Here is a 16,660-nt window from a genome sequence, read left to right on the forward strand (position 1 = left end):
GGTAACAACCTGACTGCACACTGTCGAGGGTCTGAGTGAGTAAGTTGTGGTGTTACCAGATGCAGAGCGAGGGCATTCCCCCACCGAATTGGATGGTTGGTTTCCAGCAAATTCTTAACTGGTAAAAGTAAGGTGGGGAAATCCTGTTTGTTCCTGGTGGTGGTAAGGGTCCTGAGTCAATTTCCACGCATAGTAAACCTATCTAGGGTTTCCTAGGAGCAGCTGACTTTGTGGTTTGCAGTCCAGTGTTGACCCTACAGTGCCACATGCATTAAATGTTGATGGAAAGGTAACACTGATGGTTTCCAAGAAAAATAACCGGGTGTTTGGTCCTTGGTGGGGCCTTCACACTCCATGCTCTTGAATCTTCTTAAACCAAATTCATTTTAAATCAAACAATTATAGCAAGGAGCAGGAGCACAGAAAATGTCTTGACTTTCCCCCAGTGCACTGAATTCCCTGGCGGGGATCTGGCTAACACTGAACTCAGGCGGACAAGGGGGACTACGGGGGGGGGTGCGGAAGGAACCCCAGGTACGGGGGTACCCTAAGTGCGGGAGATACCCCAGGTGTGGGAAACCCCAAGCTAAATGTGCCACGGAGACCTCAGGTGACGGGAAAGCCCGGGTAAGACTCAGCGACTGCGCAGACTCCACGGGCCCCGAGGGCGAGGGCGGGCTTACCGTCAGCAGCCCATCATACGATACGGTCCATTGGCTGAGAGACGGATCGTGGGACGGGCCCGCCGCTGATTGGGCGGCTCGCAGCTGCCGGACTCGAGGGCCAATCGCCGCGCAGTACGTGAGACGAGGAGCCGGCAAGTTAGGGGCCCTGCGCGGGTCCCGGCTTTGGCGCCCGGTGGTTGGCCATGGCCTCGGAGAAGCAGCTCACGGTGGTCACCTGCACCGCGCCGGTCAACATCGCCGTCATCAAGTATTGTAAGTAACGGGCTGCGCACCCCACGGTGTGCAGGGTCAGGTGTGCGGGGGACAGGAGGGAGAAAATCAGGGAGGGGACAACTTGCAAACGTCAGGCAGGAGGGACGCAAGTGTGCGGGAACGGTGTGTGGCGGACAGGAGGGAGGGGGTCAGGTGTATGGGGTACAGGATAAGGAGGCTTGGGGTCAGTTGTGCAATGGAAGATGTGCGGAGTTCAGAGGGAGGGGGTCAGGTGTGCAGGGGGACAGGTGTGCACAGGTTAGGAGGGAGGGAGTTAGCATGCAGGGATAGGTGTGCAGTGGTCAGGAGGGAGGGGTATACATGCAGGGAGCATGTGTGGGGGAGTCAGGAGGGAGGGGTCAGATATGCAGGGGGACAGGTGTGGGGGAGTCAGGAGGAAAGAGTCGTGTGTGCAGGGACAGGTGTGCAGAGGTTAGGAGAGAGAAGATCAGGTGTGCAGGGGGACAGGTATGGGGGAGTCAGGAGGAGGAGGTCAGGTGTGCTGGGACAGGGACAGGTATGTGGGAGTCAGGAGGGAGGGATCAGGTGTGCAGTGACAGGTGTGCACAGGTTAGGAGGGAGGGGATCAGTATGCAGGGATAGGTGTGCAGTGGTCAGGAGGGAGAGGTTAACTGGCAGGGGGCATGTGTGTGGGAGTCAGGAAGGAGGGGTTCCATGTGCACAGACAGGTGTGCAGAGGTCAGCAGGAGGGGGTTAGGGGTCAGAGGGACCGGTGTGTTGGGACTAGTGGAGCGGAGTGAGTAATGGGCAGGTCAGCCCAGCATTCACTCACCCTGAAGGGTGGGTGGGTGAGAGCCACGTAGGTAGGTAGGAGTTGGGTGGTTAAGGACTGTGATCAGCCAGTCTTTACCCTGCAGGTGGGTGACATCCCGCCCCAGGGGTCCTGTGAGCTAGGTCCTCTTAGCCTCCATTTACAGAGGAGGAAACTGAATCTTGGCGCCGTGAAGTCATCTGACCAGGGATGCAGCTGGAGGTGGTGATTTGCAATATCAAGCCCAGGCTTCCCCACCATGCTGCAGCTGGGGGACACGGAGTTTGGAGAATCAGTTTGAGACATGCCAATTAGGAAGTCAGCACCTTGCTTTCCTCTAAAGAGTGACCTCATCCTGCTAGTAATACCCAGGATGACTCGTCCTCTCTCTCTGCCCAGCTGGGGCTGCCCTCATTCCGGGAGGACAGGTTGGGATAGATGTTGCTCAACACCACCTGCTCCCACTGACTGGCAAGCTGCCCAGGCAACCTGAGATACCATCCTGGGCTCTGGCTTTATTCTTTTCTTTTTAACTTGGCTCTTTATTTTGGCATAATCGCAGGTTCACATGTAGTTGTAAAAACGAATCCTCAATTTCCTCCAGTAGGAACATCTGTCAAACTGTAGCAATGATGTAGCAACCAAGATACTGACATTGATAAGCCAAGATACAGTGTAGCAATGAAGATGTTGACATTAATACAACCAAGACACATTTAATCACTACAGGTGTGCCTGAGTCACCTGGGTGGTACAGAGAATCTATACTTGACTGCTAATTTAAACATTGGTGCTCCAAACTGACTCAGCAGTGCTGAGGAATAAAAGCCTGGCAAACTGCTTCCATAGAGATCACAGCCAAGAGCACCAAACAGCACAGTTCTACTTTATAACACACGCAGGGCTGCCCTGAGTTCGAGCTGCCCCCACGGCTATGAGGGCAGAGTAGGATCTGCCTGCTGCAGGACCAGCGCTTAGAGGGCGGAGCAGCTATGGGAGCAATGATGAAGGAGTGAGGTGCTGGGAGACTGGGAGACAAATGTGCCCTCCGATCATCATTCCAGGGGGAAAGCGTGATGAGGAGCTGATCCTGCCCCTCAACTCTTCCCTGAGTGTTACCCTGCACCAGGACCAGGTAAGGGATGCTTGAGGGCTTGTGTGAGAGAGACAGCACTCAACTATTGGTGGGTGAGGACTCTCCCACAACACCAACTGTTGGCTCGTCTCCACTGTGAGCAACACTCGTGTACATGTGTGTACAGCCCAAGGTCTCTTCACGTGTGCTCGTGCCCCCGGGCTCTCATCTCACACACATGTACATACCAGTCCACACACCATTATACACACACATGCATACACACGTGTCCTCCCAGGATTGCATCTCACACACCATTATACACATAACACACATGTACACACACACCAGCCCATATACCATTATGCACACACACGTATACACACATGTCCTCCTGGGATTGCGTCTCACACACAGCACACACACCATTATACACATAACACACATGTACACATACGTACACAGCAGCCCACATACCATTATACACACATGCACACCACCCCACGTACCATTATGCACACACAAATCACACGCATGTACACACCAGCCCACATACCATTATACACACATAACACACATGTACATACCAGCCCACATACCATTATGCACACACACACTATTGTACATACTGGAGTACTGGCATGACACCATAGGTTAAGCACTCCACCTGAAGGTCGGTTTGAACACACACATGTACACAGCTGTACACACTCACCCCAGGGTGCGTGGGAAGGCCTGCCTGTCCGAGTAGAATAGGGTGCTGCTATGGCCCGTGAAAGTGTGACCATCCCCACTTCCACCCAGGGCCAGACCTACTCCTGCAGCTGACCTGAGGGGCCCTGGGGCAGAAAGACCTCCCTCCAGACCCCAAGGTGACCCAGCTTCCTTTCCAGCTAAAAACCACTACCACCGCTGCCATCAGCAAGGACTTTACAGAGGACCGGATCTGGCTGAATGGCGTTGAGGTGGACATGGGGCAGCCGCGCCTGCAGTCCTGCTTGAGGGAGAGTGAGTTTGTGAGGGTCACCGCCCCCCGTACCCCCTTTCTACCCTTGCTCTGGGTGGGGGCCAGGTGCTCTGACCAAGTTGTTGTTAAAGCCGTTGAGTCTGTTCTGACTCAGCGATCCTGTATAGGGTTTCTGAGTAGAGGCTGGCGAGTTTGAACTGCTGACCTTATGTGGGGCCACACCGGGACTCCAGTGGCAGCAGTTTGTCCTTGGTTTACCCTCCCACCTGACTTCCCGGAGCGCTGGGTGGGTCTGGGGCCTCTGTGAAAGTTTGGGTCAACTAGACTCCTGCCTCTTCTTGGTCTCATCCGGTGCTAACAATGTCCTGGCCGGCAGTCCACCGCCTGGCCCGGAAGCGCAGGAGTTCAGATGACCGGAACGCGCCGCCCCCCAGCCTCAGCTACAAGGTGCACGTCGCATCTGAGAACAACTTCCCCACGGCCGCGGGCCTGGCTTCCTCTGCTGCGGGCTATGCCTGTCTGGGTGGGTACTGTGGGGACTCGAGCCTCTGTATGGTGGTACGGTGCCCATGTGCAGCTGTCCCCTCCAGTGTCCTGTATGCTTGGACCTGCCCCCAAGTGCTTTAAGCTGAAATAATCATGATTGCTGATTCTTGTAATCAAGAAGTCCAAGAGGCGCTGCTAGATGCAGGCTTCCAGTAACATCTGTGGAATCTCTAAGTCTGAGCTTTGCCTTTTCTGCCATCACCCACCACCGTGTGGCGGCAGAGCCAGTCACCAGTACTGTGAGGCTGTGGAGGGGGCACGTCTTCCCCAGTAGCCCCAGCATAAATCCCAGGATGGCATTTATTGACCCCGCTCAGGTCACGTGAGTGTCCTGGGTGAGCAGGTCTGGGCATTCAGCCTCTCTGGGTGGGCTACCTCTGCTTGGACGCTGCCCTAGACCCCCAGCACTGCCTCATGCTGAGCTGCCTCTGAATCTCGCCCCTGCCCCAGACGACCCAGCTCAGGTGCCCCTCCTCAGATGCCCCCTCAGCCCCTTATAGCTGTCCCCTGCCATTCCCCCAGGGGTTTGAGAACCCAAGATGGTGAAGTCTGGGGCTGTGATCTAGTCTACTTTGTCTCCAGAGCAAGCTCTTGATTGGGATGGGAGTGATAGGTGGACAGGATGAACAGGCGTGGGCGTGGGGAAGGAGGGTGGTGGACGGGCCAGTGACCCTGGGCGGTGATGGTCTCAGCGTTTGTGGATCGCCCATCCGTGGGGGACCTGTGGATGCTGCTGTGGTCTCAGCCTCCTTGGCAGTCTCTGAGACCCCCACCCTCCTTGCCTGTAGCCTACACCCTAGCGAAAGTCTATGGGGTGGAAGCCGAGCTGTCAGAGGTGGCCCGCCGTGGCTCTGGCAGCGCCTGCCGGAGTCTGTATGGTGGCTTTGTGCAGTGGCAGCGGGGGGAGCAAGCGGACGGTAAGGACAGCATCGCCCAGCAGGTGGCCCCTGAGTCGCACTGGCCAGAGCTCCGCATCCTTGTCCTGGTGGTGAGTGAGCCCAGGCCTTCTTAGTGGACTGGACCAGAGCCACACTGCCTCCCCGGGGCCGGAGTCTCTCTCTGGTCAGCGTAGCTCGGGTTTCCTGCCTCCACCCCAGCTGAGGGATTCAAGGTCATGAGGAGGAGGTGGTGGGGGCAGGAGTCCAGGCACCCTCCTTGATGAGGTTTAATCCCCAGAGCTGGGGCGGGTGGGCGTGGCCACAGAGCAAGGCCTCGCGCTGTCCTGCAGGTGAGCGCAGACAAGAAACTAACAAGCAGTACCTCAGGCATGCAGACGAGTGTGGAGACCAGCGCCCTGCTCCAGGTGAGGGGCAGCCCAAGTGACAGAGCCAGCTCAGGGGCTTGCTAGGAAGGCCCCGCCTCACAGGACACCCCTGTCACCCTGCAGTTCCGGGCAGCGTCTGTGGTACCCACGCGAATGACTGAGATGATCCGGTGTATCCGAGATCGGGACTTCGCCACCTTCGGCGAGCTGACCATGAAGGACAGCAACCAGTTTCACGCCACCTGCCTAGACACTTTCCCCCCAATCTCTTACCTCAATGACACCTCCAAGAACATCATTCATCTTGTGCACCGCTTCAACACGTACCACGGCCAGACCAAGGTAGGGGACAGCCAGGACCCCTTCCTTTGGCTCCACCCACGCTGCTCTCAGCCCTCCTGTATTCCTGGGAGAGCATGCAGTATCCTGTACCCCAAACACGGGGCGCTTCACACACCCTGCCTCACCCTCATGGTGTGCAAAGCATTCTGGGTTTCTTTCTGCTGGATTCTGTTCCCTGTAAATGGTGTCCTGATCCACACAGGACCCCACAGGGTTGCAGCGCCATCTGAGCATTGGGAATGGGGGTCCTCCGTCAGAGAAGCTGTGTCTGTCACCTCTCTGCTTGGCCTGTGGGCAGTGTTATGTGGACAGCCAGGCTGACCCAGCACATTCCAGGTGGCGTACACGTTTGATGCGGGCCCCAATGCCGTGATCTTCACCCTGGAAGACACCATGGCTGAGTTTGTGGCCGCCGTGAGGCACTGCTTTCCCCCAGAGCCTAATGGAGACAAGTGAGTGGTTGCCCTCCCCCTTGGTGGGAGATTTGGGCGTTCTGCCAAGAGCAGGGAGCAGATAATACCCACAGGAAGGGCCATAGGTGGGTAATGTGTGGAGGCCACAGGCAGTGACTATAGGGGGGCTCACCTCTTAGTAACTGTGATGTGTCTTGGCGTCCCATGGACAGTCTAGGGTATATATGGGGTGTCACTTGTCCAATAATTGGGGTGATACTGCCTCTCCGGTGGGGGACTGAGAATACTGACCCCCGCACAGTAGCCCTGACATTTGCAGGGCTTCCCTGGTCTGAGGATTGCGATGGTGATCAGGGTTTTGAGTGGGACTCTTCCTCTTAGCCCCCACACCTGGCACAGGGCTTCCGGTGACCAGACCCAAGGGGAGGCCTCAGTGACCCACTGTCTTTCTTTAGGTTTCTGAAGGGACTGCCAGTGAGGTCAGTCCAGCTGTCGGACAAGCTGAAGGCCGCACTGGCGCTGAACCCAGCCCCCGGGGGCATCAGATACATCATCACTACAAAGGTGAGTCTGGGCTCAGGAAGCTGGAGTGTCAAGTTCTGGCTCTGCGTGAGGCGGGCCAATCTGGACTCAGGCGGCTGGTGTGCGTGGTTCAGGCTCCGTGTGGGTCGAGGCCTCACTGGCAGGAGGGGAATGGGCAGCATTTCCCACTCTCTGGGTCCCACTCCGTGGGAAGGCACGGTACTTTCGCGCCTTCATCCAAACTTGCATCATCTCAGGTTCTAGAAAACAAATGTAGGTGTAGCCCTGGGCAGGGACAGACGGGCCATCAGGCGAGGGACCGCTCACTAGAACGAGTAGCTTCTGGATGGAGTTGGGAGTGCTGAGGGTCCCTGTGATCTATATGCCCACCCTGGGTCTAGGTGACAGACAGGTGAACAGGAGTTCCTGGTGGGGGTGAGGAGAGGTAGCTCCACCCATAGGAGTTAGCTTACGGCTCATGGGGGGCAGTATAGCTGGATGATGAGAGTCTTTCCACCCCCGCACCAGCTGCTCTAACTAGACCCCTCCCAGCCCCCTAAAGCCTGCTGGAGCAGGTGGGGTGGGGGTGCTGATGGCGACTGACATGGAGTTCTTTGCCCCCAGGCAGGGCCAGGGCCTCAAGTCCTGGACAGTCCCCACCTTCACCTCCTGGGGCCTGATGGTCTGCCGAAGCCCTCTGCCTGACCGCCTGTCAGTGGGCCAGCATCTGGAGCCAGGGTGACATGCTGGGGCAGCAGGCGACGCCTAGAGCCTCGCAGGCAGTGAGCGCTGAGGTGGGGATGGGCTTGGAAGACTGCACCATTCCAGTGTGACCATGACGCCACGGGGAGAGGCCACCCCTACAGCTCTGGACACTGTCACACTGAGGCAGGGGCACTGGGTCTCCAGTGGTACATGACGGCACAGAGCAGGAATCGATGAGGGTCTCATGAAACCCACTATGGACTGGGGGAGGGGCTCTCCTAGCTGCTGTGGGTGCCAGCCCCCCACGGAGGGTAAGTGGCCTCTGAGCCATCGCCATGGTTACGTGCTGGCACCCTCACCATGTGGTGTTTCAATGAGAATAAATTCAGTGTCACTGAGCTCTGGCCTCAGCTCTCTTCATTGGCACCCTGGTCACTAGACTTCCTCAAGGTTCATGGGGGCAGGAGTTCTATAGACCTCTATGGGCACTGAGATGGACAGCTGTTACCTAGGAGGGGCGCTTACATCCTGTCCCTGAGCTGGAAGCTGCCTTCTCACACCATCAGAGACAGGTGATTAATAAGATACTTCAACTGCCCACCTGCTTATCCTGAGCTCAGGGACTAATGGAAGTAACACTGACCCCCCCCCCCCCCAGGGGCCATCTGCCTACCAGCAAGGTCAGGAGGTCCTTAGAGCCCCTCACTGCAGGTGGACCATTGGGTACTGTGAGCAGGCACCAGCCCTGACAGGTGTGGGCGTCAAGGTGGGAGGAGTCTCAGATTCCCATCCGCCCCCCTCCCCAGCACACAGGACGAGCTCAGGTTCAGCTGAGCTAGAGAGCTGGCAGAAACCCCAAATCACTGGGACCCTGCTTGGGGTTTCTGAGAACCCCTCCACCCGTGGGACCCCGCCCACTTGCTGCTCCCTTTTCCCAGATTTTGGAAGCCTTACATCCTGGAAGAGGTCAGGGTCACAACCCTGGGTCCTGGAGAGAGGCCTCACCCAGTTCCTGTCCCTGCTAACCCAGTTTGACACACTCTTCATAGGTTGGCCCTGTTAATTGACCCCCTCCCCCGTGCAAGGTGGCCCCAGGAGTAGCTAATAACACGTTCTCAGGGGTGGGGGCTTGTTAGCTCCCCGCTCAGGTGGGGAAGGCCTGTGGTCCAGCAGCCAATTAAACCCCTTGAACACAGACAGCAGCCTGGGTGAGCACTAGGCCTGCCCCTAATGCGCCCACAAGACAAAGGACACGCGAAAAGGCAGAGCCAGGGAGTGGACGGAAGCTCGGAGACCGGGTCAGGAAGGCCGGTGCCCAGCCAGAGCCCACAGGGCACAGGCCCTGAGAACGGACGGCGGCCCTGGGGGCGGGAGGAGGAAGTGGGCCTCGCGGGGCGGGGCTTGAGCGCAGCTGGGTCCATTTCCTGGCCTCGGGCACCACGCTGGTCTCTGCGGAGGAGGGCAGGATGCGGAGCAGTTTCCCCACCTGACCGATGGGGGCGTGCCTCTATGTTGGGGGGGGTGGGGGCGGTGTGGAGGTGGTGTGTCTTGGTTGTGGGTGGGTTGTGGGGGGGGGGGGGGGCGCGGCGGGGCGGTGCCGGAACTGGGGCGGGTCGGGGGGTGGGGTCCCTGAAAGCGGAACCGCGGGGCTAAGAGTTGAGCAGCGGCCGCCATGGGGCAGATCGAGTGGGCCATGTGGGCCAACGAGCAGGCGCTGGCGTCGGGCCTGAGTGAGCGCGGGCGAGTGCGGGGGGATGCTGGCAGACCGGGGGTCGACACCCCGGAGTGGGGGCGGGGCAAGTGGGGGGCGAGGCCCGGGGCTGCGGGCTGGGAAAGGGAGCTACAGGCCGACCCACCCCCTTCTGTCCCTACAGACTGAGGAGGAAGTGACCCCCATCCCCTGGATGGGAGCTGGAGCTGGGGAGCCAGGAATTTAGGGAGTCAGAGACCTTGGGCTGTGCATCCTGAGTGGGAGCTGGAGACCCAGGCAGTGGGCTGGAACGGGGCGGGAGCGTCAGAGACTTTGGGCTTGTACTGTGGAAGGAAGGGTGTAGGGACCCCAAAGTATGCAGCACCCCCACTGCAGACCGATGCACCCCCTCCGCGGCCACCCTGCCGGACGGCACGGCGGGAGAGGAAGTTTCAGAGGGAGGGGGGGAAGCGCGCGCGGAGGGAAAGAGACAAACCCAGCCTGGGTTGGGAAAACTTGGTAATTACCTCCCCACCCCCACCCCCCACTCCATTCCCCATAATGCAGTCCAGGAGTGAGGACTGTGAGCCTGGGTGAGATTTCTCCCACCCCAGCCAGTTAGGGGGCCAGTGTATGGGGAGAGGGGTTCACCACGTAGGGCATCTTCTAGGCGGAGGGGTCCTCCAACTCGGCCTTGTTAAGGAGCAGGGTCCCGGCACCCAGCTTGGTGTGTGGAAGCAAAGCGGAAGTCTCTCAGACTGGGTGGCTCAGGAGAGGCAGATGGGGACCTGGGTCTGAGGCAAGAGGAAGGAAGCTTCTGAAAGCTCCTCTTCTCCCGGCAGTCAGCCATTCCCCAAGGACCTGCTGCCATTTCCCCCACCCCTGGGACTGAGTGGAAGGGAGGAACTTGAGACTAGGAGATGTGAGCAGGGTCCCAACTTTACCACTCACCTGAGACCTTAGGTATCCTTACTCTACACCAAGTATTTTCCGCTCCTTGTCTCCTCAACGCCCCATGCACTGTCAGGTGGTTCTATTCTTAAGTTGTTGTTGTGAAGTGCCGTTGAATCAGTTCCGACCCACAGCCACCCTGTCTAGGGTTTCCAAGGAGCAGCTGGTGAGCTTGAACCGCCGACCTTGCATTTGAAACGGCTTTGCAGTCTGGTGCATTAACCTACAGCGCCACATCTGAACTCAGCAAAACTGTCATGTACATGTCATTCCTTCAAGCCAGAATCGAACCAGCGACCTAAGGATTCCTAAATGCACTGCTTCTAAGTACAGACAGGAAATTGGAGGCATAAGCAGTTGGTTCCCTCGATCATGGGTTGGAATGCTTGGCTGAAGGCCTGTCCAGCCCAGCATGCCACCTCTAACTGACTCCTTTTCAACTCACACCTCTGCTTAAGCTTCACTGAACCCTGTAGTTGTGAAGATCTGTCACATTAATTCCAACTCATAGCGACCCTGTATAAGAGCGGCTGATGGGTTTGAACCGCCCACCTTGCATTTCAAACCTTGTGGTCTAGTGCTGTACCCTGTAGCACCACACCAGGACTCCAGCCCTGTTTTTAGTTGTCTGTCCCGTTAAGCAGAATTTTCTTTACCCTCCAATCCTATGAATTCAGGTCCTGCCACGTCCTCATTTAAACCCTCCAGGACTTCCCTCCTGTCTCTTCCTCCCACCAGCCACTCGGGCCCCTCCATCCCTGGCCCTCCTGAGGGGTCCATGAAGATGCTGCCCCTCTTTGGAACATACTGTAGGGTCAGTAGGGTCACCTACTCAAAGTTTCTTGGAGCCCCTGGTCACTTCCTTCCACATCCCACACCACCCACAGGTTGACCCACGTCACCTCACTAGCCTGTAAGTTCCCTGAAGGCTCAGCCCTTGCCTGCCCGGGCCACTGCCGAGTTCCCAGCTCCTATGAAGACAGTCAAGCTGATGGCAGGTAGCAAAACTGAGGCTAAGGACAGGGACATGATACCCCAAAGGTGGCAGTCAGCAATGTGCTGACTGAACCCTTGAGAAGTCTGTCTCTTCCTTTCCATCACAAAAATGCTGACGGACATACCAAACATGTTAATAGGTAACCCATCTCAAAATTAGAGTCAGACGTCCCCAGGGCCAAAGTCGGGGCAACTGAGAACCTGGGTCTTGGAGGCGCAGACCCTGTGGGAGCCCTCCAGTGGGAAAAGCCACTTGTACATGAACAAACTAGACAAACCTCGCCCAGCCCTGCAAACAGTAAAGACAGGCGCTTTCTGCTGTCTGGGCTCTGGGTGGGGAACCAGTCACTACAACATAAGTCTCAACTTTGTCCTGTGCCACTTGTCTGAAAGAACCCTGTTGGCACAGTGAGTTAGGAGCTGCTGCCCACAAGACCAGCAATTCTAACCCACCAGCCGCTCTGTGGGAGAAAGATGAGGGAGTTTGCATCTGTAAAGATTTACGCCCTAAGGAGTAAGTTCTCTGTCTTACTGGGTCCTCATGAGTGTGGGGAATTGCTCAGTGACAGTAGGTTTGGGGTTTTTTTTGGACCTTTTGGAAGCGTGTCTTCATGCCTGTCTTCTGAGGAGGTGCCTCCTGCCAACCTTTCACACATGTGCCAGCCAGGGACTTGCAATGTTGGCATGTGCCCTTCAGTCAGCTCTGACTCATGTTGTTGTTGTTATGTGCCATGGAGTCGGTTCCGACTCATAGCGACCCTGTACAGGGTTTCCGAGGCTGTAAATCTTTACGGGAGCAGAAAGCCTCATCTTTCTCCCACGAAACAGCTGGTAGTTTCGAGCTGCTGACCTTGTGGTTCGCAGCCCGATTCGGAACCACTACGCTACCAGAGCTCCTTGCTCTGACTCAGAGCCGCCCTGTATATGGTTTACAAGGAGTGACTGGTGGGTTTGAACTGGCAACCTCGTGGTTATCAGTCCAGTGCTGATCCTACAACTCCTCTAGTACTACCCACAGCAGATAAGATTTTGGTTACTGTGAAAACGTTGATAGAAATAGATGTCAATATCATATAATAAAATAGATGTCAGTATCATAATTAAAATAGATGTCAATATCATGTAATAAAATAGATGTCACTATCATATAATAAAAAGGAAAGGAACTACCTTTCAACCATATAATTTTCACATCCCTAAAGCAAAGACTCAGAATTCCAAGTCTACAGCCGGGGTCACAGAGCTTGAGGTGGGGGGACAAGTGTGCTGTGAAAGCTCTGGAGCTTCGACCCCTGACCTTACCCGGCTGCCTGTCTCTCAGCTCCTCCCTTCCCTACACCAGTGAGTACTGCTTCAATCCAGCACCTTCCGGGGAGAGCATCCCCAACTGTCTAAAGGCACCCCCCTAAGCTCTTCCTCCTGACCAGGTTGACAAGCATGTGGATGGAATGGAAGGCTGATCTGGGGTGTGTGGACCAGTGCCTGGTCCACAGCTCCTCCTTCAGGGACTCTCCGCTAACCTGCTTCTCCTCTGTCCACAGTTCTCATTTCAGGGGGCATCGTGGCTACTGCTGGCCAGTTCACCCAGTGGTACTTTGGGGCATACTCTATGTATCCTTGTCTACAGTCAGTGCCCCCAGCATGGGTGAACAGGGTGGGTGGCAGCCACGCTTCACCAAGGGCATGGGCAGGGGGCTGGGGGGTGATGTCTCTGGCCCCATGTGCACATCATCATTTGAAGAATGCTCTTCACCCTGTTCTGTTTAGAGGCTCAGTTCAGGGATGACAGGGCTCATTCTGTACTGTGGAAGTGGGGCCCACCTGCGTTCACACAGGGTTTAACCTGTCCCATGTAGGGCAAGTGAATGGTGGCGTTAGACTAAGGCAGGATGAAGGTCAGACCTGTGTCCATCTGTGGCCTCGGGCAGCAGCAGCTCCTCAGACTCTCGGGTCTCCATGAGCCCCCTCGTCCCCTCTCGGGCCAGGCTGTTCCTTAACCGAGTTTAGTGCCGCCGGAGTCCTGGTCTGCTTGCTGGAGTACCCCCGAGGGAAGAGGAAGAAGGGCTCCACCATGGAGCGCTGGTGAGTCCTCACCTTACTTACCAAGGGGCCACTGGGGGGTCTGTCCCTGGGTCTGTGAGGTCTTGAGGTCTATCTTGGGAGGCCCTGGGACCCATCTGGAAGTGCTGGGTTTACCCCAGGGATGCAGGGCTCCGGCAGAACGAACAGAGTCAGGAAACTAAGCCAGTATCACCTGCAGACACTTGGTCCCTTTATTTGAGGCTACAGGCACCAACCCATTCTCCACCTGGACAAACTGAGGCCAGATACCTGCCCAGCTTCTTCCTCGTGGTTCCTGGGGTGCCCTGGAGGAGTGCTTGGGGGGGGCGGGTCCTGAGTGGGACAGATACTGAACCCACTGTCTGTCCCCTGTGCCTCCATTCCACCCAGTGGGCAGAGGTATATGACGTCCTTGGTAAAGATGTTCGGGCCACTTACCAGGAATTACTACATCCGGGCCTTCCTGCACCTCGCGTGAGTCCCCATCTGCTCTTCTCATCCAGCTCTAGGAACGAGGAGGGTGTGGAGTAGATACTCCCCCTAGTCTGGTACATGGACCAAGTCACATACACACACACCCCCAGATGCTTTCCAAACAAAAACCCAGAACCCAAGCTCTGGCAGAGGTACCCCAAACCTCTGTTAATTATTTCTTGATTGGCTTCAACCCCAGCCATAGTTCTGGGGTTAGCCGGGCAGATTTTGCTGTGGAGGTGGGGGTCATGTGGTCGCTGCCTTGAAAAAGTCCCCATTCACATGCTGGCTGGTTAACGCTGCCTTAAGGCTCAAACACTCACACACAACCTCTCCATGGCTACTTGGGCTTCTTCCTAACATGGTGACTGGGTCCTAAGAGCTAGTGTTGTACAGCTTGACGGGCTAAAAGAGGTAAGCCAAACTTTGGCAGGGTTGGACCTTCCCTTGGTCTGGGGTCCCATAAGATGACACATTTTTGTTTCTTTTTGTGCTGAGATCGTGTGGTCTCTGCTCCAGGACTGGGGCTTCCAGCCCCTTTCTGATTATACTTCCTGGTGTCCCCTGTCCCCACATCTAGGTTGTCGGTCCCTGCAGGCTTCCTCCTTGCCACTATCCTGGGGACTGCTTGCTTGGCCATCGCGAGTGGCATCTATCTGCTGGTGAGTGATGTCCCCGTCGGCAGCCCCCGAGTTCTTGACAGTCTCAGCCTTGCAGCTCCTGTGTGGGCAGAGCAAGGCCAGCGGGGCTCTTGGGTCCTCATGAGAACACTCTATAACACCCGAGGACCTTCCTCTTCATTCAGTCTGCGTCTCTAAGGTGGGGGCTGAGCCCCGCTACACGGAAGTTGAAGCTCACATAGGTCTAAGGCTTGCCCAGAAGCACAGAACACGGCTGGCACCCCGCCTGGGCTTCCGTATCAGGGTTTTTCCTTATCTAGACCATCTCTTCTCCAGTGTGAAAACACCATCTTCATAAAAGGGCAGGAACAGATAAGCGACCAATGGTCACCTCTGCTTGAGGCCAGAGGACATGGGCTGGGGACACACAGGAACCCTGTGCTTGGGGTAAAGTGTTGGGGGTTTCCCTGGTATATACAAGGGCAGTTAGAGCCCCTCGCTGTATGGTGATCAATCCCCACCCGACTCAGAGGCCGCTGTTCTTGGGTGTGTGGCGTGTCTTCAGTGTTCTCGTCTGTATAGACTTGGAGTCCTCTTTCAGATTGTGGTGACTCCTGCCCTTCTCTTTTCACCTCGAGTTGCTGTTCAGACCTGTGGAGGCCCCATATTTGACCCCTGCAGCCCAGCTCTCCCTGGTACATGAGTGTTGAATGCCCGCAGGTTAGGTCTGGAGCAGAACTACTATGTCAGCTCAGCCTCTGGCTGTGCTTGCTGACACCTGTGGTCTCTCCATCTCCCACCTCATCCACCTCCTTGTCCCCCTCTCCCCCTGCACACACACCTTTGCACAGCTCTGGTTTACCAGGCATAAGGTGGAGAGTGTTCACCTCTGTGTGCCTCTTCTGTAAATGTCATGTTTGTAATCTTAGTCCATCTTTCTGTGGGCCTTGCTGTCCTGCTTTCTGTTGACCTGCAAGAATTGGTTCCGACTCTCAGCAACCCGGTATAGGGTTTCTGAGAAGCAGCTGGTGAGTTTGAACCGCTGACCTTGTGGTTCACTGTAGAGTGCTGATCCCACATAGCCACATTGGAGTCCACATCTTAGCTGTTACTAGGGGGTGTTTTTGTAATTGCACTATGCTAATTAAAAACATTTTTTTTTCTTCAGCCAAAGTCTTTAAAAATGAGCTTAGTGACTTACAAAAATATATGTGGTGGGGCAAGAGCAAAAGCAGTGTGTTACTCTCCCTGCAGGATTTTCTTGTACATAGGCCAGCGGTTCAAGCTCACTAGCCATTTGAAAACACTATACGGGGTCGCTATGGGTCAGAACCAACTCCATGGCACCCACCACCAAGATCCAAACCTACCGTCGACCCTGACTCTCAGTGACACACGGGGGCGGTGGGGGGCCAGCTGCCCTTAATAGGGTTTCCAGGATTGTACATCTAGGCTGCCTCATCTTCGGAGCAGCTGGTGAGTTTGAATCTTGGGCCTTTAGATTTATGGCACAGTGCTTAACCACTGCACCACTAGGGATCCTTACAGAATATCTGACATGGTTTCCAAAAGTTCTTGGGAAAATTCCATTGTCTTTTCATTATGTTTTTCCATGAATTTTTTTGAATACCCCCCTTCCCCCACTAATCGTTACATCTTTTTGTATTGATCAAATACTATGAAAGTACATTTAAAATAAGCATTCCCTGGTCTGCAGCCTGTTAAAGCTGAGCCTCTGGGCGTGGGGCCCAAGAATCTCTGTTTTGTGACACCCTCCCTGATCCTAAACACACACTCACACTGAGGCATGGAGAGTGTTAGACCAGGTGTCCTGAGGGTCAGGGCCTGCCAGAACAGGTCTCTGTTCTCCCCTGGACCTCATCCCTCCCTGGGAACTGACCTGGGGACCAACCCCCTCCCGTATGCCTTGCGATTTGCCTCAGTAAGTGGCCCCCAGAAACCTGCACCTCCCACACCTTCCCCCCATCCACCCATTCCTGGATCTGTTTCTCAGCCTCTCTGAACTTCAGGTCCTTCAGGTACGGGTGGGGGTTGTGCATGACCGGGGAGGAAAAGAGCCGTTCCCAGCATGCTCTTCCCTCCAGGCGGCCATCAGAGGTGAGCAGTGGACCCCCATTGAACAGAAACCCAGGGAGTTGCCTCAGGTGGGAGGCACCATCAAGCAACCACCGACCAACCCCCCGCCCCGGCCCCCAGCTGAGGTCCGCAAGAAGCTGAGTGAGGGGCAAGAAGACGCAGCGGCAGGGGGCTCCCAGGAGAGCGGCCAGACCAATCCACTGCCTGTGACCGACGAGGTTGTGTGA

General features: G+C 56.1%; 2 protein-coding genes across 2 annotated transcripts; both read left to right on the forward strand.

Moving 5' to 3' along the window:
* The first annotated feature begins 868 nt into the window (after window positions 1-868).
* Window positions 869-7,544, forward strand: MVD (mevalonate (diphospho) decarboxylase). Its single transcript, XM_006860111.1, has 10 exons — window positions 869-938; window positions 2,775-2,845; window positions 3,679-3,793; window positions 4,129-4,275; window positions 5,087-5,286; window positions 5,527-5,601; window positions 5,686-5,904; window positions 6,241-6,356; window positions 6,773-6,881; window positions 7,464-7,544. The coding sequence occupies exons 1-10, from the start codon at window positions 869-871 to the stop codon at window positions 7,542-7,544; spliced, it is 1,203 nt and encodes a 400-aa protein (XP_006860173.1).
* Window positions 7,545-9,216: 1,672 nt separating this feature from the next.
* Window positions 9,217-16,660, forward strand: LOC102824558 (cytochrome b-245 light chain-like). The gene is made up of 6 exons (XM_006860112.1): window positions 9,217-9,274; window positions 12,723-12,792; window positions 13,189-13,263; window positions 13,633-13,716; window positions 14,297-14,378; window positions 16,442-16,660. Exons 1-6 carry the CDS (start codon window positions 9,217-9,219, stop codon window positions 16,658-16,660), a joined length of 588 nt encoding a protein of 195 aa, XP_006860174.1.

Source organism: Chrysochloris asiatica, unplaced genomic scaffold, assembly GCF_000296735.1.
Source record: "Chrysochloris asiatica unplaced genomic scaffold, ChrAsi1.0 scaffold00037, whole genome shotgun sequence".
Lineage (NCBI taxonomy): Eukaryota > Metazoa > Chordata > Mammalia > Afrosoricida > Chrysochloridae > Chrysochloris > Chrysochloris asiatica.